The 23,597-nt window shown below is 43.8% G+C and overlaps 1 protein-coding gene across 1 annotated transcript in view; it reads left to right on the top strand.

Moving 5' to 3' along the window:
• Nucleotides 1-3,374: 3,374 nt before the first annotated feature.
• The window catches only part of LOC147703609 (serine protease 33-like), a 134,683-nt gene continuing 114,460 nt past the window's right edge, over nt 3,375-23,597 (top strand). The window contains exons 1-2 of the mRNA XM_086931946.1: nt 3,375-3,398; nt 19,521-19,686. Coding sequence (XP_086788072.1) covers nt 3,383-3,398; nt 19,521-19,686 — 182 coding nt within the window. The 5' untranslated portion in view covers nt 3,375-3,382. The remainder of the gene's footprint in view (nt 3,399-19,520; nt 19,687-23,597) is intronic.

Genomic DNA, 23,597 nt, shown 5'->3' with positions numbered 1-23,597 from the left:
GTATATTGTCCCCTGGGCCCAGCCACAGGGCAACTTTGCTGAGGGCTGGTGTCAGACCTTAGAACCGCACTTGATGTCCCCTCAATTTACCGGTATAGGGGACTTCAATTTCCATTTTGATAACTCTTTGTGAAGACTCTGCCATTTTCCTTGAACTAATGTCCAACTTTGGATGTGAGCAGTTGGTGCAATCTCCTCCCTACACAATGGGTAAGACTTTAGATGGGATTTTTACCAATCATTACAAATTGTTTATTGAGGAAGTATAGCCTCTTAACTGGGTAGATCACCAGGTGATCTGGTTTAAAGTCGCTACCCCACACTCTTCAATGGTAATCCACGCCACCCCTTCTAAACAATTCCTTTGTAAGAACATAAAGAAAATCACTTCTGACTGTTGGGAACAGTCTATTGAATCCTCCATAGTAGCGCATTACAGTACTTTTCCCTTTTCTGCAGAAGGTTTCCAAGATTGTACACAGCTCTGGATATTGTTTCTCTCCTCAAAACCAAGGCTGCAGTCAGATGTAAGCCCTCTGCACCTTGGTTTTCAACAGAACCAATGACCCTTGGGCAGGAATGCCGCAGACAAGAACAGAAATGGAGGGTAAATACGTGCCTTAGTGAAAAAGAGATACATAAAGCAATTCTTCTGTGTTATAAACAGGCTATAGTGCCGACTAAAGCATCCTTCTTCATGGAGAAAATCAGGCCATTTAATAACTCCTCTAAGCTGCTGTTTAAGGTAGTGAAGGAACTATCTAAACCTCCCACTCAGTGCACACTTAATTCCTCTCAAGAGTTTTGTGACAAAGTAGCATCCTACCTTCGAGATAAAGTTCTTGACATCTTCTCGAATTTCAATCTACCTGTTGCAAACAAACCATTTTTTGATAAATCATATCTTGTCTTCCTGACAACTTTTTCTCAGTTTTCCCTTTCATCTCTGTCCAGCACGCCAAGGACTTATTGCTGAGCTTAAAATCAGAGTCCCCGTCAGATCAATGTACACCTAAAACATTACAACATGTTTCAGATCCTATTGCTAAATTTTTTAGAATTTTTGTAGAGGGTGTTTAATTGCATGCTCCAATCGGACATTTTTTCTGTTATCTGGAATGAAGCTGTGTCACTCCGCTCCTTAAAAAAACCAGTGCAGATCCTGGCAATAAGAAAAAATCTTTGCCCCATCTTTTTGCTGCCGGCTCCTGCTAAGATCCTAGAAAAATCTATCTATTAGGAGAGGATTCAATGCTTTGACAATTACGGAATCCATATCCTTCTCAAAATGGGTTTCATGCCGGGTAGTAGTAAAGAATCTGACCTTAGTGTGGTTGCGGACAGCATCGGTTTCCAGGCCTATCATGGCAGATGGCTATCTTGGTATTGCTTGACCTGTCTGCAGCATTTGATACTGTCTCGTCTGCATGGATGGTTCAGTGTCTGCAGCAAGCTAGGGTGAGTGGGACTGCCCTGCAGCTTTTCCAATCGAATCTATCTAGCAGGGTGCACATTGTAAGCTGTGGCTGTTTCAAGACAAAGGGCCATATGTATCAACATACCCTTTTGCGATTCCTTCTTAGCGATTTTTAAGGAATCGCTATTTAGAAATCGCAAAATGGTATGTATGAAGAAATTCGCTATTTTTAAGCGATTCCTTAATTGCGATTAGCAAATTGCTAATCGCAATTAAGGAATAATTTCCCATTTATTTCTATGGGCCAGGAGACCCATAGGAATGAATGGGAAATATTCTGAGTTTGCGATTCGCAATTTGCTAATCGCAAATTGAGAATAATTTCAAGGGTGCAGGGGTGTCTCAAGAACACCATGCTGCACCCCTGAAAATGACATGTGTGCGCATATGGCGCATATACATGCCCTAAGGGCATGTATGAGCGTCACATGGCACCATTGGTTTTTCAAAAAAATGCTTTCTTAAAAGAATTTGCAACTTACCACCAACTAGAAGTTGGTGGTAATTTGCGATTCCTTGAGGGCATTTTGGATTTTTTTTTTCCTTGGTACATTGCATTTAAGGAATCGCAAAATTTGCGATTCCTTAAATGCAATCGCAAAATAAGGAATGGCAAATTTTGCCATTCCTTATTTTGCACCCAAATTGTTTGATACATACCATTTTGCGAAAATGGGTTCGCAAACGCCGAAATTCTGCGAATTTCGGCGTTTGCGAACCCATTTGGCCTTGATACATATGGCCCAAATGCTTTTGCCTCCACAGTGGAGTGCCTCATGGCTCGATCTTGAGCCCAACTCTTTTTAATCTATATGTGGCTTCTCTGGGTGATCTGGTGCTTTCATTTGGGTTTCAACTGCTGTCCTATGCAGATGATACTCAAATTATTGTATCCATGTCCAATGTATTGCACTTTACCTTTATATTAACAGCTCCTCCTTTAACAAACTTCAGGATGTCAGGAATGCTGCAGCCTGCCTTATTCTGAACATTCCCAAATGGCACTCTCCTAGAGATAGGGATCGTTCCCTTCATTGGCTTCCCGTTAGGTGGCGAATTTCCTGCAAGGTATTGTGCATTATTTTTGAGACTCTTCACCAGAGGGTACCCAGTTAGATGAATGCTTTTTTCAATTCGTAAAATGCTACCAAACTACTTAGATACTTATGCTGTAAAAAACGTAAGGTCCCCAGATTTTGGAAGACTAGATGGGGGTGCGCATTCCTTTTCAGACGACAAATTATGGAACTCTCTGCCTACCTTTTTCTCTGAAGCAGATTCTTTCATGTCCTTCAAAAAATATCAGAAAACCTGTTTTTTTTAAATCTCAGAATACTTGACTCTTGGCTGCTCTTCTCTTGTTGATCTATCTGTCCTGCTATAGCGCTTTGGCACCCATGGGTTTTAGTGTGCTTTACGAATTATATCCTATCCTATCCTATTTACTAGAGACTACAGTTTTCATGGGGTTGAACCACCCCAAACAAACTCCCTTGAAGCTACACCCATGCTGAATAAACAGTTTTGGCAGGAAAATATGACCACCTACTCAACCCCAGAAACAGGTTATTTCCAGTGGTGCAAGGAAACTTGACCCCCCCCCCCCCCAACCTGGGCTGATAATAAAAATACAGCCATGCATGAATTCTTGTGAAGTTGGCCTCTCACACTTTTGGGACCTGGTGCCACTGCACCTGCTGCACTATTTATAGCTACATACCGGGTTCTGCTAATTTTTTGTGCAGTGTGAGCTGTCTCACAGTGCTGTGAAGGGCATCAGTTTCCGATTCTCTACATCCAACATTTTCTCTTAAGTTTATCAACTTGGCCTTGTCCTAAGCCTCTGATGGTCTTGCAAAGTGTTTTGACTTTATCCACTTTCTTTCTTTTCCAGGGTTCATCGGAATGGCCTCTGCACAAGGTGAGACGTTTGATAAAACTTATTTTTAAAGTTTTCTTTGTCCATTCGTTTTATTGCCTGATTGTTGAAACACAACCACCAGGCCTTGTATTAGGATTTGTGTGCAGGTCAAGGCTTCAACCCAGCACTGGTTGATAAAATGATGAAATGATTTTGGTTAAGGAACTAATTATCATTCGTGTTAAAGATTTCACAAGTTTTTGGAACTTCAAGGTGACTTTCAATGCGTTTGGTGGGCATATTTTATTGCGTATAATTCATCGATCATCAAACCCCCTCCATCCTCTTTTAAACTTTTGAGCTCTTGTCCATACAGATTGAAGCTTTGGTTTTCGTTGCAGTAATGTAAAATGCAAGTGGAAATATAAACCCACCAATTATGGAGCATGTAATTTGGCCCATACATATATTTTCAGCATTTTTGTGTAATTTGCTTTATAAATTCAAATGTGTAATAATATGCAAATATTTTAGTTTTGCAAAGGTAAGTCATTTTACAATGGTTATAAATCCATCGAACTCACACAGTCCAATCAATTAATCATCAATGATCAAGTTTGAGTCAATTGTTGTTTATTAATTAATTGTGGGTTTGTAATGCGCTAGAATCGACTCCCAAAGGAGCATCTCTGCACAGTAGACCGCTGGGGAACCTGTCCTGGCTTTCCCTGTTAGATGGTCCCTACTGGGTATCTCCAAGGTGAAACAAGGCATCCCTGGCGTATGTGAGGGGCTGTTGTGGAGATGAGGCAAGCTAATGCCCAGAGTTGCCGAGTGTGATCCCTGGTTAGAGTAGGCACCGAGATTAGAATTATCGAATCCACAGACCCTGGTCCACGACCCTGCCGGGAATTGAACCCTTGTCCCGGGCCGCCCTGTGCTCTCAGGTCTGCCGCCTCTAACCAGTGAGCCACACCACTCCACACCAAAGCAGTGAAATGAAGGACTATAAACGCTTTTAATTTAAGTGGCTCCCAATGGTCTGGGTACTCAAGGAACTATTTTTTACATGAACTATAAGTTGAAGGTTTGGTAATGTATTTTCAGAACAAACCGCAATAGAATATTACAGTATAGGTGTGACTTAATTTTCTTATTGTAAATGAGTATTGATGTCAATACTAGACTGTAGTACAAAAATTTGAGTCAGATTTTTAAACATAGATTGCAGGCCTCCATGTACTACACACAGCATTACTGAACTTGAATGGTGTGCACTATAGTAGCATATGCATCAAATACATTATTGCTCTAAAAGGAAATATTCTGGACTGCACCGTTTTGACTTTGACTCACTTTGCTATGTTTTGATTTTTTTTTTAGATCTGGCTACAGACAGTTTTGCTGTCTGGATGTACTCATCTCATCAATTCTTAAAACAGTAAAATAGGAAGTTATTAGAGTAGGTGGGGTTTTGGTAAGCCCCCTTCAGCCTTTGGCGCTCATGTCTTTTTCTGGTTTGCCTTTTCTTGCAAATCTGTAGAACAAAATGTGTGCATGCAACACATTCAAACAGCATTTGTGACTGCCTGTGTTTGCATGCCATGACACTGTGAAGCCAGACCTACTGGCTTTACCAACGCTTTTTGAGCCCTGTCCTTACACTTAAGGCCCGAGTCTGACTTAGAACCATTCATAAATAGCTCCTAAATATGAAAACATCCGATGAGGTCAGGTGTAAGTGGAATTTATTTATTTATGTATTTATTTATTTATGCATTTTTATATAGCGCGGACTTTACCCGAAGGCGTCAGAGCGCTTCACATTAGGAGTGCAGAATGCAGATGTGGCAGTGAAAGCCGCTTTTCCTCACAACCTGTGCGCCCATATCCACCAGGAGGAACTCGGCTGTAGAAAGTTCAGACTCATTTCCCATGTATGATGCACTACGAGCCATGTTTCCTTTTTTAGAAAAATGTGCGTGACAAATGACGGTTTACTGATACCGCCGGGGTTTGAAAGGTGAATGGCCCAAGCTTTAAAAGTATACTCTGCTGCACGTTGACCCATGTTTGTAGACATCGCAATGTCTAAAGAACTGCATCACGCACAAGCCGAGTTTATCTTCACTTTGATAAAGCCGGTGCTTTTTTGCAGTTTCGGACTTCAGCCGTAACGTGTTGGTAATCGTAAATAATAGACCAATTTCTCTGCCATTTAAAATGCCATCGGCCTAGACCATCTGTAAGAAGCAGTCAATTTGCATTAAGCCAGGGTTGCAGTATGCAGAGTAACAGCTGGCGAAACTCGAGGGTTTCTTGTCACAAAACTAGTGTGCGGTCTGTAGTACTAACAATGACAGCTTCTGCAGGGGGGAGCCCCGCCCAAGACCTCGTATTGGACCAGTGCGGCGCCCTCTAGCGGGGAGTGACCTCAACACGTGAGAATGGGTCAATAATGGGCGCAAATCACCTCTGAGGCAATGTAAATACAAAGACCCGTTTCGAAATCCAGACAGTTCTCTGCAGTATCGGGAAGAGACAGGGCAGGAGTAAATCGGTGAACCTAAAATTACATGTCTGTCCAGTTTTAATATGCCCATTAACAGCAGGGCACAAGTCATAAAAAAAGAAGTGGGGGGACTAAGCTAGTTTGGCAGCATGCAAGTGCAACATCACGGCGCACAACATCACTGCGTACCACATCACAGTGCATGACATCACAGGAAGTGGCATCATGGGAAGTAGCAACAGGTCTCAAGCCCTGGAATATATGCGGTCTGTGTTAGCGTGACTGGGTGGTTAGTTTGTGTGAGTGAGTGGGATGCTGGGTATTGTTGGCGCAAGACTAGTTGGCATAGGGCATGGGACAGTGCATGAGAAGTAGCAGGAGGCGTTTTAGGCATGTTCCATGTTTTGTGGATTTGCATGGCAGCATTACAGCAAGCAGCTGCCAGGGTTGAGAGCACAGAGAAGCATTGCAGAGTAGTTTAAAAGATGGGGAATACCAGGTTTCCTGTTTCTGGGTGTAGCCCAGGCGTGGAAGGACGAGCTTGCCGTGCCAGGGTAGTGCTTGCTGAGTGAGTCCTCTGCATGTCCAAGCTGCAGCCGCCATTAAGCTGGTCCTAGGTGGCACATTGGTTTATTACCAATGGACAATCATCTAAAAATGTTCATTATCGGGTATTTGGTGCCATGCAAATTGTGTTGGAGTAATAATGTAGCTTTCTTGACGGATGATACATTAATAGGAAATGCAGCCTTATGTAATGCAAGTGTATAAGTGTATGGCCATTCCGAAGGGGGAGGGAATTCTTCATCTTCATCAGACAGTTTAAGTAAAATTGTCTCATTCCTTGCCATAAGCATAGACTCTGTGTATGAATAATAGTGCTCTTGGTCCAATTTAAAGGATTAGATTCCTATGGTAATTGTCAGGAGGTCTTAGTGAGATTTTGGGGCACATTAGGATGCCATCCCGAGGCAAAAAGGGACCACCCGCCATAAGGGCGGGGGTCCCATGGGGGACATTAGGATGTACCCGCGCATCACTCATGTTTAGCATTGCGGCGTGCGGTGCTGAAAGCTAAAAATGCTAAAAGTGCACATCATGCAAAAATGCGAAATGCTAAAAATGCACATAACGCAGTTCAATGCACAATGTGACACGTTGTATATTGAAAAAGGTTGTAGGACTTTGTGTTGCATCAGTTTGAACCTCTGATTTCTTGAGATCCTAGCACAATGATCTAGTGTGCATCAATCTCTGGAACTCTCTTCCCCCTAAACTTAAACTCATTACCAACCACTTATCCTTTCGTAAAACCCTCAAGACCCACCTTTTTACTATTAGTTAACCTGTTCATGCCTTGCTACCTCTGAAAGTGACCCGGCACGGTATAAATCTCCTTCAACTAGCAAAAGCGCGGAGATACCCCTTCGGGGGTTTATTCAGGCGCTATAGAAGCACATAAATAAATAAAATAAATAAATAAATCAGGTTCTTGATCAGGTCAACATTTCATCCCTCTTTCAATAAGTCTGGAGATAGCTGGGTCATCCCAAGTGTGCTGAAACATGGTGGCACACTATCATTGTGCATTCTAAAGGCAGCCCTCTGGAGGAGAGAAAATGGGTCCCATAGACCCTTAGACATCCGTTTGCCAGTGGGTGCAGTCACTCATAGCACCCACCTGCAAGGGGACCTCACTCCCCTCTTAAAAGTTCATGTGGGTTGCCACCTTTACAGTGTAACATAGAGCTGCTTTGAACAAGCTGCTCCATATTTCACTTGATTGTGCTGCACCTAGGGCAGCACAAGTTTGTGTCTGCCCTGGGGGCAGTGCATTCGCAGTAATACAGGACACTCTCCCTTTTGATGCACCTATTTGAAGGTGCGCCGTGGCTCAAACAGGAAAAATTCACTGTATATTTATTATGGCCCCTGGTGGCATATATTGGGGTGGAGGCTGTGAAACTGTTCGTGACTTAGCATTGGCCCCATCACTGATGCCTCTGTTTTACCCGATACAAAGTCAGTCGCCAACATGGAGTATCACACGTATCTCTAAAGGGCGAACCATTTCCCTTCCATCATCCTTACTTGGATAAGGTCCCTTTCCCATAAGAGAAAACATTCCCGTCACAATTTGGAGGGTGTGATAGGTAACTCCTTGCTACCGGCCATCAGTTTGGCTGGATCCGGCAGTTGTGACATTGGTATCAGATGGTAATCACCCTGATGGTTCTCCTTTACCACTTGATGGAAATTGCTTCGTCACAAGTGGTATGAATAATTTTGGATCAGGCCTAGTATAACAGAATAGGTTTTCTCGTCTTCCTATGTCCTGAAGAAGCCCAAGTAGATGGGCCGAAAAGAGTCGATGTCCTTGAATGGAGGAGTCTGATCAAAAATGTTTCAATTCATTGGAACCTTGTGGGACACACTGCAAAGCTTCTGAGGGCTGGATATTTCATCATGTGTGTCTCCCCAATAGACTACCTCTTATATGGACTTCACTTGATAAGCAGAAATCACAGCCATATCCTGGTATAAAACACTCAGAAAAATATTGTATTGATTTAAAGGACAATTTAATGGAAGAAGAGTCTCCTTGGTCCTTGCAGAATGTGGGTAATCAAAATAAAGTTCCAAAAAAGCACCATTCCAGAGAGAAAGTTGGGGCAACAAGATATATCATGGAAGGATCCTTTTACAGAGCTGCAGAATCTGTAGTCCAAGACATGTCTCCACTGCCCTATGTGTGAATTCCTGGGTTGACAGAGTTACAAAGGACGTTTGCTACATGATGATGGGACCAGCCGAGGTGTCCTCATGGGCCATTTGGTGGAAGGATCTCCTCTTCTTTCAACCTTTCAGGGATATTTGGATAATTCCATAATTTCTCCCATCTGAAGGCAGCTTTTCTCCTTCCCTTACAATGATGGCCAACACATTGATGGAAGTGGTTGAGGGGGTAGCGTTGTGGTACTGATGACAGTTGTAGTAGGGCCACTTGCTGAATTTGCAGCAAATGTGGGCTGTTGGCACGTGGAAGGGCCCTTGTGATGCTAGTCACCTACGGAGGAATGTGTTGATGAGTGTGTGTCGAATGTACAGACATCCCACTCAGGCAACCCCCATCTATCATTCTCGACTGTCAACGAATAGGAATATGTCATTCATGACCCATCATGGAATTACCAATGCAGGATTTACAGTCTAATTACTATTTTAATAGAGCAGTATATGGCATTCAGAGAGTTTTAGGTTTTAAATACAAGTTAAGCCGCACAGGATCCTATTTCCAGTGACTTTCTCACCATGAACAATTCTGCAGGCAATATTTGGAGATATGTGCATGGATATGACACCCTGGAGCAAGCACTATTGGCTAGAACTAGGTGCAGATGCTGCTTCTTGTAAATAAGGTCGATTATGTACGGCATAGATGTTTTCAGAAATCTATGGGTGCATTTATTTAAAGAATGTTCTCTATGTACATAAATCCATCAATATGTTTACTCTCAAGTTATAGTAATGTAGTAGTTCTTGGTTGTTAATGTTCAGTCTTTTATCCAAAGTGTACTTGTTATAATGAGTAGTAACTGGGAGAGCTCAGGCAACCCATGATTCGCCCTATAGTGGCAAAGAAGCCCACAGATTTTTCAAGGTTACATGGACTGATAAAAACTTAGAAGCACAATGGTTTCGAAGTATGGCAAATAATAGTGTGTGATCAATTGGCCGAAAGCACGAATACCACTCAAAAGGTAAAGATTCCAGAAACGGATAGTCATTGGTCATGAATATAAAAGTGGTGGGCCGTCATCGCCCATGGAAAGCATGCATTTGTAGCATTTGCTCACTGGATTAAGGAGTTGCTTTCCACTGGCCAATTTCTTTCCTTATGGTCATTATTATAAATAAATTGATACTTGTATAGCGCACTAGTCCCCCGCAAGGGTCTCAAGGCGCTTGTACGAATACCGCTGTGGAACCCATCCTGGCTTTCCCTGTGAGGCGTCTACTCCTGGGCACCCCCAAGGTGGAGGCCAGGCATCCTTAGCATTGTGGGGGCCATTGTGGAGATTAAGCAAGCTGTTGCCCAGAGTTGCAGAGTGGGACTCCATGATTGGAATAGGTACCGAGGCGAGAATTATCAGGTCTGTGGAATTTTGAGCCCAAGACCTGCCGAGGTGGGGAATTGAACCCTGGTCGCGGGCTTGACATTGGCATCAGGGTGTGCCGCTCTAACGATTGAGCCACACTTCTCCAATATATCTTCTACAATGACCACATTATGGTGTGACAGCTGCATCATGAGCATCATGAGCCAATTTTGTATTTATAAAGAGTAATGAAGATTTATGATAAATAATTTAGGCATTACCTTTTTTATCCATCTTCCATGTTCCAGTCCATAGAGAAATGAGCGTATACCCAAGCCATTAAATTGAGGTAAGTGGCTCAATATTAAAGATAAAAGAGTCTGAATAAACACCATATTGAATTTCTTTCGGAAAGTGTTATCAAAAACAAAACCTATTAATGGGCTGCTCAAACAACCACATATCCAAAAGAAGAAGAAAAACAACTCCTATCCTCAATCTGTAATGGGAGATGAAGGTGTGCAGTATTGATACCACTACACGTTAAAGTACTCCACTACTAGTCCTACCGTAAATATAGGTTATAAAAACGGTAATCTAAAGAAGGGAATGGTGGAATGTCCATAACAGAAGCATCCACATGAACAGTGGTAGAGGAAAAGACCTCTTCTTGTTTTATTTTCCCTCACACACCCTAGTGGTGTCATGCTTCATCATCGGGACACCACGACCCCTATAAGTTGTGGTGGGCTCAACCAATATTTCAGGGAGCTCTTAAATGATAAATCTGGCCAGGGGAATAAAGATTAAAAATACTCTGGCAGACCCCAGTATCACTTTATTCTTGGGTCTGACAGGGATATTAAAAATATTACAGGACAATAGGGTAATTTGGAATGTTAAGGTCCTAAGACCCTAAGGCCAACATGTTTCAGTCCTTTGGATGCCCAATCGTAATCGGTGCCGGACTTTCTTCAGGGCTACGCCCCCCCCTGGAAAGCAAGTGACAAAGGTATTGCCCTACACTATTTATTTTATTAGCGCGATAATGTCAGGCTATCACAAATTGTGTTGTTCTGATTCTGTGTATTTTTTACAGCTAAGGTGGGTTGATTTTTGTCCCCTTGTTTCTTCTCTCTGTTTTTGCAGATGGAGTGATTCAACTAAAAATCCTAAACAAAGGACCAGCTATCTGCCCTTTTCATAAATCTACCACTGTTCAAGTGGATGCTTCTGTTAGGGACATTCTACCATTCCCTTCTTTAGATTACTGTTTTTATTACCTATATTTATTGTAGGACTTGTAGTGGAGTACTTTGATGTGTAGTGGTATCATTATTTTGGAGAGGGTACTCCTCTGTGTTTCCTCTTAGCCCTTTAAAAATATTGAAATCTACGGCTCTCTAATATTTAGTGTAAAGTGGGTGTGCAGTATTGACCAGGTAGCCACCAGACAAACATCCCTTATGGAGGCTCCTTTCAATACCACCCACAAGGTGGATATACCTCTGATGGAGCAACCCTGAACCCTGGAGGGTATAAAGGATCCTATCTTTAGATATGCCATGGAAACAACCATTCTAAGCCAACGACTAATAGTTGCAGTCATTGTACGACTACCTTTGTTGGCTAAACCAAATATCACAAAAACAGATAATCCCTTTCCTAATGGAACCTGTCCTTTACAGGCATATAGATAACGTTTTATGCAAATTTAAGAAATGCAAGTGTGTTTATAGGTTCAAGGATAGGGACAGAGAAAATAAATGGAAGGATCAGGTACTGGCGCAGATGAAAATAAGAGGAGAAATTAGGAATGAAAAGTGGACCAGGTCTTAAAATTACTTTATTGTGAAAACATCTTATAAACATATTATCACAAAGAAACGCTCATATCTCTCCCAATCTTCCACCTGATGAAATAGCCTCCAAGAAGAAGTTTGTTTTAGTATCAAAAACATCAAAGAATATAGAAATAAGAGGCTCACAGGGAGACACTAGAAGGGTATTTAAAATTAGAGGCGGATCCAGTGAAGTAACCGGGGAATGGTTGACAGTTTTCCTAAGCTGAAACCCCCTTATAAGATGAAAGGCTAAATTAAACTAGAGTCAGCCCCCTGATGGTCTTGAAGTCTGGCCATTGACTTAGGAGAGTAGAAACGCAATGGGAAAACCTCCCTTAAAACGTAAGAACTCGTCCGCATAGGATGAGAGAGAACTTTTCCTTGAATTACATGACCCAGAGAAGTTACACCATTGCCACTTGTCTTGTAGACCTTCAAAGTACACTCCTTCTGGAATTCTGGATGTGGAAAGCGACCTGTGAAGAGCAACCAAATTCCCAAAAACGTAACCTCTCCATTTCCAGACCCCTGTGAACAAGCTGCTTACAGTTTATTTCTGGTAACTAAGGAAAGATCAGCAGTGAGAGGTTTATTGGAAATTACCAAGGAGACTGGACTGCTAGATGTAAAAGGAAAGGACACCAGAGATGCTAATTACATGCCTCCACTTTCTCGTTGCTGATCTTGCACATTACCCTGTTGATCATGCGAAATTTGGGAAACATGAAGAGGAGACACTTGGCCCACTGCTTACTCATCATGCCCCAGCCTCCATGCCCCCTGATCTAGAAGGAGGGAGCCTAACCTGGTGAGGAGAAAATACAGTGGAGAAGTAAATAGATCCAGCCACAGGACCCCGAAACTTCTCACGATCTCCTGGAACACTAGTGGTTTCAGTAACATGGAAATGAAGGTGGGAAATATATGGCCCAGAAAGTCTGTACGCCAATTCTCCCACTCTGTCAGATGGATTCCTGTCAAAGGTACAAGATTCTCCTCAGTCCAGGTGCCAATTTGATCCTCCACATGGGCAAGAAAGGGGGTTTAGGTGTTCCCAGTGTGATTCATACATGCTCTCATGACATGATTTTCTGTCCAGAAGTGCTCAGATTGATACTTGAGAAATAGAACAAATGCCAACAAGCATTGAGGACCACTGCAAGCTACTTCCAATTGGACATGTACAGATGTTGCATTCATTAAACAGAGGACCCTGAACAGATTGGTGGTCCATTGTCACACCCCATCCAAGACAAGGAGATGGGAAGCTAAGGATGCACCTATGCTGAGCTGATGGGGAATAAGCCACCTCTGCAGTTTCTAAGTCACTTGAAGAGAAATAGGAATCAGTTTCTCATAGCATTGAGATTGTGGTTTCCAATGAGACAGGAGAAGTTAGACCGATGAAATGTGTGTTGATCGGCCCCGGGTACCAGATGGAGACCAGGAGCATATCTCCTTGTCCTCTCAGCCATTGCCTCACCAGGCTACTTGACGGTTCTGAAGCTTTTCAGAGGCATGATATCAACGTTTGTTTGAGAGGAGGAGGAAGAAATATCTTTCCCAATGTTTATCTAAAAGCACCTCTATACAGTGTAATTCATGGACCAGCACCAGATGTGATTTGCTGTGGTTTAGAAGAAAGTCTTACTGAGAACGACAGGCGCACACCTGCTGGGCTTTTTCTAGATCTTAGTAAAAGGAAAGTACATATTAGCCAGTTGTTCAGGTACAAGAAAACCAACATTCCATGAGAGTGAACGTTACCCGCCAATGGGGCCAAAGTCTTAGTGAAAACCCTGGGGCAGAGCATAACCCGAAAGGAGGGACACAATATTGAAGATACTGACCCAACACATATGAACAAACTGAAGATACTGACCCAACACATATGAACCTCAGGAATCTCTCAGAGACTGGATTCATGGGAATATGGCGATAGGCATCTAAAAGGTCAATAGAGGGTATGAACATGCCAGGAGACATCAGAGGAATAATGTTCTGAAGACTCGCCATTTAGAATTATTGATACAGAATGAGGAATGTTACATTTTTCAAGTTTTTCTGCACCAACAACATCAAAAGGTAACCTCCCTGACCTGTTTCATGCATGGGCACTGAAATTACTGCACTCTTTTTGAGAAGATCTTGAACTCTTTTGCCTTATTAAATCTTGAAGTTTGGCTCGATTGCAGGGAGGTTGGGTCTGAATAATAAAAATTGTTTGAAAAATCCATAAGGTCTATTGAGTAGCCATTCTTCATTAGTCTTAACACACAAACATCCAATACATCCGATTGCTAGGCTGTGAAGAAAGCCTTTACCCCCCCTCCCCAATGCATCCGGAAAGTCAAGACTTGGAGGATGCCAGGCTGATTGGTGGAATAGCTGGCTGCTGCCACGATTTATTTCAGTAGGGAGTGCCATGGTCTCCTCACCTGCCTTGAAAGGGCTGGTTGAAACCTCTGACTGAAAACTCTTTGATAACCAAACTCTCTAGCCCTTGAAGGAGGGCACATCGGGGTTGTTAATATTCAATTCTTAATGGATTTCTTTACAAGTTCCTCCAAATATGGACCAAAATGTTTCACTCAGAAAAAAGGGAGATGACCAGTGTCTTCTGTGAATTGTCTGCCTGACTGGATAGAAGATCCAGTCAAATGTGATGTTAGAAATACATCTTCCTTTTGCTGCTTCGTTAGTGACGAATTGAAAGTACCATTTTTCTAGTTATATTCTTCAGCGAGTGCATAGAAGTCCTGAAGGAGTGGTTGGATCATGTAAGTTGTGCATGCACCTGAGGAAGAGAGTATAAGCTCTCTTTATTGATCCCTCCACCTTGTTATCATTGGTCTAATGGGGAGCTGCATCTTCCAAAATAATACTTCCCCTTGATGCTAGTCCACCTATCAAGGAATCAGTTGTAATGGATGAAAGGATCTGTTATAGATGCTTTCTCTTTGGCAAGAGACTTGGAAGATTGGTCTTCCCAATGTTTGGCCATTACCGGGACAGTAATCTTCCAATGGCCTTTTGTGTAGGCAAGGAGTCCGGTTCCTTTATTATTTACTGGTAGAAGAAGTCATTGCCCTCCACCAGAACTGCGGCCTCTGGATAAGAAAGACTTTCCCTCAAATGGGCTGCCACTTCCTTTAGCTCAGTGCCCTGGCCTTACGTACCCCCTGCTGTTCCTCCTCAGCATGATTAGAGTCTATGTCCTGGGAAACAGATACCGTGAGTACTTTGGCTGCAGCGTTCCTCAATTCACGAGCCGCAAAAGCAGCTTCTACTGCCTTATTAATTATTTCCTGAAGAAGTTCCATATCATGGACTGGTTCCACCTTCGACTGCACTTAGGAAGCCGCCTCCCCAGAACCGCTCTGTGGGACATGCCTCTTCCTAAGCAAATGTTTTTTTTCCAAGGATACAGCCTGCACTGCTCTGGCGATACCGAGACAATGAAAGTAATTTCAGTGGCGTAGCTAGCCCTTTTGCCACCAGGGGCGGTCCCTTTGTTTGCCTCCCGCGGTGCGTGAATGTAAGAGCGGAGGGGTGCAGGCTGTCCCTTTGTTTGCCCCTAAAACGCATGTATCAGGGGCGGACCACCCCACCCTGACCCTCCCCTTGCTACGCCACTGACTAATTCTCTTGGGGTTTCAAAAAGTAGCAACACTTCCCATGTTAAGGTGCTGCCAAGAAACCCAATGCTGCATGGAAATATGTCCCATCTTAGAATGAGGTATTGCGATCACAGGAGATAAAATAAATTGTACCTGCAGTATAAACCCAACTACATTCATGATATAGTCATAGATATCTAGTGCGCATGCGCCACATGAGGACAGTTGAACTGAGCAGACCCTCCACAAGAAATTCAGTGCCATCCACTGCAAACACCAACAGGACAGAAATTTACAAATATATGATAATGAAGTAACATGAACACAATTGTCTTGTCATTAATGTCTTTAGATCAACAATTTAGTAAATGTACTTTTTCTAAGAAGTGTTATTATTATTATTATTATTAGGGAGTTTTGTAAAGCGCCTGGTTTACGCCCAAGGCGTGTCCCCGCGCTGTGGTAGGTAGGGTGTCCGTGAGCAGTCAACAGTAATTAGCGTCTGAAGAGATAGGTCTTAAGTTTTCGCCTGAACAGGGTTTCCGAAAACTCCATGCGTAGTTCCATCGGCAGATCATTCCACCGCTTAGCGGCCAGGTATCTGATTGATCTACCCCCCATTCGTGTTTTCTTTATTTTGGGGATTTTCAGAAGACCTGTGCAAGACGAGCGCAGGCTCCTGGTGGGCTCACACCAGGTGACCAGACTTTGTAATGGGGCAGGGGCTTTCCCTCTCAGAATGCGGTGGCATGTGGCCAAAGCCCTGATTTCCACCCTACTCCTAACCGGAAGCCAGTGCAACTCCTGGAGCGCTGCCCTGGAGGGGGATCTTCTAGGAAGCCTCAAAACAAGGCGGGCGGTAGCATTCTGCAACACCTGGAGGCGGTTTAAAACCTTTTCCGTTGCCCCCAGATACAGCAGATTGCTATAGTCCATGCGAGATGTAACTAACGCATGCACCAGCGTCCGTCGAGCATCAATGGGTAGGAAATCCAGGATCTTCCTCATGGTTTTTAGAATGCCGAAGCATGTCCCCACCACTCGACTAACCTGGGAGTCAAAAGCAAGATCCTCATCTAGCCATACACCCAGATTCTTTGCTTCATGACATGGAGCAGGTACCTCTCCCAGGCAGGGTGGCCACCATGCCGACGACCAGACAGGTGGACCCCCCCCCACCACGAGCACCTCGGTCTTGCTGCCATTAAGTTTTAGGCAGTTGGCGGACATCCAGGCTGCCAGTTCTTGCATGCAGACTCTGAACTTGTCCGCCATTAGACCAGGTGCGCGTGAGAGGGATACCACCAGCTGAGTGTCGTCAGCATAGGACACAAGACGTAGTCCGTGGCCTTCAACAATGGTCGCCAGCGGGGAGACATAAAGATTGAACAGGGTAGGGCTCAGGGATGAGCCCTGCGGCACTCCCTGGCCCAACCCAATCTCCCTAGAGTAACACTCTCCCTGGCGAACTTGGAAACACCTGCCTGTCAAGAAGGACCGGATCCATCCAAGCGCAGCTCCTACCACCCCTCCATCATTCAGACACTGTAGCAGGGTGGAGTGAGCTACAGTGTCGAATGCTGCGCTTAGGTCCAAGAGGATCAGGGCCATGGTTTGGCCCTCATCCACTCCCTGTCGCAGAGCTTCCACTGCCATGAGCAATGCTGACTCCGTCGAATGGCAGGGGCGGAAGCCAAATTGAGAGTCATGGAGTAGAGAGGCTTCTTCGACAAAACCCATTAGCTGGAGGTTCACGGTTTTTTCGGCAATCTTCGCCATATATGGCAGGAGGGAGATGGGGCGAAGATTGTCTAGCCTATCATAGCTAACATTGGGCTTTTTTTGAAGGGGGAGAACCACCGCTCGTTTCCAAGCATCCGGGACAGTATGAGTCTCGAATGAGAGATCCAGAAGACGACGGATATGAGGCTCCAAGACATGCAAACTGCCCATCAGGCGTCCAGGAGTGGTGGGATCACGAGGGGAGCCTGATTTAATTGACCCACAGATCTGAACGAGTTTTTCAGTGGGTGGGGTTACGAATGTCGCTAGCACCCGTCGTTCATCACATGCCTTAGATACCTCTACCACCTCGGGGTCCATATCAACCCTACTGGGGAAGGTTGAGTATATAGTAGCGACTTTGTTGGAAAAAAATTCCGCTACTCGGTTGCAATGGTCAACTGTACAGAGTTCCTCTGGGACTGCTGCAGGCTTTCCCACTGAGAGGGATTTGTATATTAGAAACAATTCTTTCGAGGAATTTTCGGCTTCCCCAATCCTAGTACCATAGTAGATTTTTTTGGCTTTTTTGATTAGTCCATGGTAATATCGCCTGCTAGAAACATAGTCCAATCTAGCTTGTGTGGCGAAATCAATTCTCCAGCGCCTTTCTGCCCGTTTACACTTGGATTTGGCCATACGGACTTCTTCACTAAACCAAGGTGCATTTTTCAGTGCGCGTCCCCCTGTTTTAATCTGGGCAAGCGGGGCTACTTGGTCTAGGGCGACTAGAATGCGTTGGTCCAAACTATCATTAACAGTTTCCACATCCGTTCCCCTTAGTTCATCCCCCACCATAAGAGCTTCATTGAACCTGGCGAGAGAAAAATTGGCCCATCTCCGTCCAGGACGATGAAGTGCCACTTTTTCTAATACTTTAGCTCCCGGAATGGAGATCGAAAAGGGCGTCAGGAAATGATCCGACCAAGGGATGGGTACGGGGGCTAGAGCTTCCACTTGCCCCCAGTTGGCAAAAATAGGGTCCAGCAGGTGGCCCCGTTGATGGGTAGGGGATTCACCTACCAGCTCGAGCTGAAGGGCCCTCAGCTCCTTGCGAAGGTCCCCTGCTCCCCTATCAGTGGGGTCATCCAAGTGTATATTGAGGTCACCCAGCACCAAGAACTTATCTGTGCGTAGGGCTACCTCTGTGGCACTTTCAATCAGACTTTCTGTAAATCTGGTTGAAGGGCCCGGTGGCCTATATATCAGGAGGCCCTTAACAGTGTATCTCCCGTTGACTTGGATGGAGAACGCGCCCGCCTCACTATCTGTAATCTCAATCTGCTCCAGAAGACAACATAAGCCCTCTCTCACAACAATGGCTATTCCTCCACCTCTACCTTTGGGTCTATCTAGCCGTACTAGGGTATAACCCTCCGGGATGGCTATACTTATAATGTTACATCTTTCATCATTTCACAACATTTAATCAGACAGTTTTTAGTGGTGCTCTGATTTCAAAGATTTGTTGTATTCTGATTTGTCATTGTTAAGACCTCCGTCGGTAGGTTTTTGTTTTTTACTAAGACAACATGGTGTGCAAAAGAATTGCTCTCAATTAAGAATCTTGCGAATATCCCGCTTGTAATTGCTGCACCTGCTAGAATTAGACACTGCGGCGCCATTTTGTAACTGCTGCATTCGTAAGTGACAGTGCACAGTAATGCCAGATTCGCCAACATTATGGGGAGCTGAATCTCTGTGAGAATCATGCTCCCCATCTGTTATAATTGCTTCCATTATTCAAATTATTTGATCAGTAGATCAGATGCATTTACTCTAGGCGTACTACGCAGCTCAATGTCAAGAGAATTATTGCATTCCTGTTCGTAAATGTGTATGCTCCTTATGGGACAGAAGAGGCAAATCCTGTTTTAACTTTTGCCAGGGTAAAATTGTAATTTCACTGGCGTAATCTTGCGTAATTTCAGAAGGTTTTCATAATTCAGTTACATGAAAGGCCTGGAATTACACAATTACACAACTTGCGCAATTGCATCAACGTCCTATAAAAAAATGGAGCAGGGGAAGTATGAAAAACCAAAAGGCGCGTGGTGGCTGTTGCTTATGGCAGTTGTGATTTGTGTGACGCCTCCTCCCATCAAAAAAAAATGGACGCAAGGACACATTTTGCTATAAAATATAGCGCTAAATCACACATTTACATTATTACACATATTTCAGTGCAATTTTCCTGAAATGTCGCACAGTTACTCAAAAGTAAATTATACACATTTCGCACGCACCCTGTTAACAGGCATTGTGATTATTAGAGCTAGAGCTGTAAAGTTAAGTAACTCGAATCTCTGGTTTCTTTCCTCTAGAGTGTGGGAGACCAGTGGTTTCCAACCGTATTGTGAACGGACAGGATGCCGTGAACGGGGCGTGGCCATGGCAGGCCAGTGTGCAGGTGTATGGACAGCACATTTGTGGAGGGACTATCATCACCAATAATTGGGTACTATCTGCAGCGCACTGCTACTACGGGCTGTAAGTAAAGTTGTCATGACTTTAAAACTCCTTTCACAATAACGTACTAGACAGTTTCATGAGCAACAGACTGGGTGATGGCAGGGGCGGCTCCAGGCTTATGGCGGCCCTGGGCAGGGAGCGTAGGTAGGGGGACCCGGAAAAGGGGTCCGGGCAGGGTGGAGCGCGGAGGCCAGTGAAGAGGGGGGGGGGGTGTGGGGGGGGTCAGGGTGTTTTGAAGTGGAACAGAGCCGGAGGCTGCCAAATCCCTGCCAAGGGCCGCTGCGCAAATATGTATCCATCCTCAGAGGATTATTTTATTAAGGATATATATTGGCGTGGCGGCCCCTGGGGTTTGGCGGCCCTGTGCAGGTGCACAGCGTGCACATGCCTAAGGCCGCCCCTGGTGATGGAGGGTAGCAGGTTCAGACTACATGTGACTATTACAGGCTTAGAAGGTCATTTCAAATTTGACAGAATGGGAGGACGTCTAGAAATTGGCAGTTTCCCTCTCCTGCCAGGTTTGGGCTCGCCCACTCTCTGTTTAGAGTGAAGGGACCGGCTGGATTACTGATGGTGGATCTTTGGTTGGGTCCACAATGGAAAACGTCTAACCTAATGGCTTGGAAGGGCCTGGGCTCATTTGTTCAAAACCCTCTGATGGCAATCTTCAATGGTTCTTTTAAGCAGCATTGACGTGCAAAGTGGAGACACACAATGACTCAGTTCGACATCCAAATGAAGGTTAGTCAAAAAGTATTACAACGCACACAATAGCTGCACATATACCCCTCTCAGCATGCGGGTATAGAAATACAAAGGAAACAACAGGAACCCGAAGCGTCAAAATAGATTTACACGAAGAAGCATGAAAAGGACAATACGTTTGATAATCAATATGCAGGTAACCAGAAAGCAAGAGTCTAGGGGGCATATTATCAAGGGGGTTTATCTCCTCTTTTTTGGCTTTAAAAGCCAAGAAAGCGGAGATAAAATTATCTCCCTATTACCTAGCTGTCGCTAACACCAGTTAGCGACAGCTAGTAGGAGATAGCGACCATCTTGGGCCCCACTTTGCATGCCAGTGATATTTATCACTAAGGATATGCAAAGTGGGCGTGCCAAGATGTTAGAGACTGAAAACAGTCGCTAACATCGCTATCTCCTATTACCAACTTTTGGAGATATTCACGCTAAGCGCGAATATCTCCAAAAGCTAACACCTGCCCTGAGCAGTTCTTAGCCATGTTATCCAATGGGAGGTGGATAACATGGCTAAGAGCATTAGCTCGGTAATGCATGAATATCGCTGACTTTTCAGCGATATTCATGTATTGCGGCGATTTTTATCGCATTTGCGATAAACCTTGGTAATACCAATGTTTATTTGCGGTAAAAATCGCCGCAGCTCATCGGTAAATTTTTGTCTCTAACCAAGCAATAGCGATAATTATCGCTATTGCTAGGTAATATGCCCCTCGGTTTCCCCGCAACGATGCTTCATGCGAGAAAAGCATTAGTAACTCTGTCCCTACATTATCGTTAAAAGTATCAACCCTAGTCTTGCGTTTGGGCAAACTTTGAAATACAAAAAAAGGTGTCAGTGATGGAGTCTTCCGAAGAAGTCTCTTCGCCATTAGATGGGTCAAGCAGCTTGAAGTCGCTACTGGAATGAAAAGAACACACCAGCTCTCAGGTGCTCTCTGTCCAAGAGGCAAAGTAGGAATGGACATCTGTCCCTCTACTCAAGACATCAAATATTCAAAATGTCAGCTGGTAAATGTCCCATAATGCCCTTCTCTCACACAATCCACAGCAGGTACAAACACAAATATTTCCATGATGCCGAAACGTTTCCACTGAATTCTCCATGTATGCCTCTCGCAACAATGTGTCCTTGATTCTTTCCTCTTCTGTCATGTGAAAGCAACTCTTTCCACCTTATCATCTCCAGGCCATGCTAACTGTAACTTCTATTGCTCCTCAATTATCTAGATGAACAATAGCCCTATTCTTCACTAATGAATGTTTGTCCACCTGCAATACAAAACCTGAGAAAGAAACAGCATACCACAATTAACATGAGAATCTAAGCATTCGTTTCCGAAACAAGAACATGCCGGGTGGGTGTTGTGGCCCTCTTGGGTGTCCGGCCTGCATGATGAGTGGCTCCATGGCATCTGTTGCCCTTCCGATGACGCCCTGGGCTGGACTCCCTTTTGTGATGCAAGCTGCCGTCCAACTTTACACCAGGTCAGATCAGGTGTTGGCCTTTTTAGGGAAAAACACTGCAATCAACTCGATTTGCCATTTGGGAAATCCAGATGGTTAATTGTTTGGAACAGGGTTGAAAGTGCAGTCAGACCTTGTCCCCAAGAAGCGCCCGATTTCCTTTTAAAGCATGAGTGAGCGTGCAATGCTTCCCCTGCCAGGCCATGCCCTCCCCCACCCTAAAACACACGTTCCATCCATCACTCGCCCACACAGGTCCCTGCTCCCATTTGCAGCCTGTTCAGCAAAGGTTGTAAATGTAAGTATTACACACCACAGAATTGTGACTTCCTTGCAGAATATCACCTGTAAAAATGGGACTGTACAGTTATTCTATGGGATTATTCCATAATAGATGGGTTTTCTTCAAAGGATTGATTTGGGAAAAATGAGTCAAAGAGTTCATGTCATGTTGGTCAAAATGTTACTGGTTATATAGTTGAGCTTGATGCGAAGTGTGAGGTCATCTACCAGTGTTCTGGCAAGTAAGGGTTAGGATTTCTGGACCTTACCTTGTGTGGATATAGTTGTTTACCATTGCTGTCTCAGAGTCGCAATGCGATTGCACTCCAGTTGAATGAACCAGGACTCCCTTTAAGCACTTTGCTCTCTAGGGGTTTTATTGTTGAGTCGCCATTGATTATTCCTGGACATAGAGGGGCATATTTATAAGCCCCTTGCACCACTGGTGCATCACTTTTTGTGATGCACCGGAGGCGCTTTTGCTGCCCCATAGCTACAATCTAACAAACAGAAAATTGCCCCTTCTCAGTTTATTTATAATTGGGGACCAAATAAACAATTTCATTAAATCTGGTCCGGTATATTTATTTATACCTTTTAGTCATGTCATTTCATACAAAAATTATTTCAAATGGCAGAAAGAGAATACACAATACAAAAGATTACTGACAGTCTTACTCAATCAACAACTGACACAAAACACATTACGAAAATATCCAAAAGAATAACATCAATATTACACCCAACAAACAATACAAATTGCAGTGCAACAATTTTGCAATATATTAAACCATTTCAATGATCAAAATTATTTTCATGAAAAAAGCTAATTCATTACAAGAGCAAAAAAAGCATGTATCACTTTTATCCTAAAACACACTAAATGTCACAATTGGCTCTTGCTGGATTTGCATGACACAGCCAAAAGACTTACGGTGCCTAGCTGCGGCACTTTCTTGTAAATAAGGCCCAGAGGGCTTTAGAGACTCAGACTGATGGGTAATACCATAGATAACAGTTCATATATTAGTCAGTAATGCATTTTTAACCAAAAAGCACTTTAATACCAGGTTATATAAAGGGTGGACTTAAAAATGGGATCTATAATGAAAATCAGAAGCTACTGGCGATTGTCTGTGACTTCTTTGCATTATACAAAATGGCCAATGTTAAAGAATGTTTACTTCTTGGGTAACTTTGATAGTGTTCAGGTTTTGGGTCACAGTCAAAAGAGAAGACGGGCAAGACAATAAGACAAAATGTGACAACTATTGCTGTGATTTCTTTTGACATCAATTTCGTGTACCTATAAAGCACTGTGCTGATGTGTTCCTATGTGTATTTAAATCACAAATCTCCACGAAACATTGGTTGATATTAATTCATACACATTATGATTCAATAACACAAAGAAAATG

Source organism: Lissotriton vulgaris, chromosome 7, assembly GCF_964263255.1.
Source record: "Lissotriton vulgaris chromosome 7, aLisVul1.2, whole genome shotgun sequence".
Lineage (NCBI taxonomy): Eukaryota > Metazoa > Chordata > Amphibia > Caudata > Salamandridae > Lissotriton > Lissotriton vulgaris.
The sequence above is the reverse complement of the archived record's forward strand: the minus strand, read 5'-3'. Positions and strand labels throughout refer to the sequence as shown.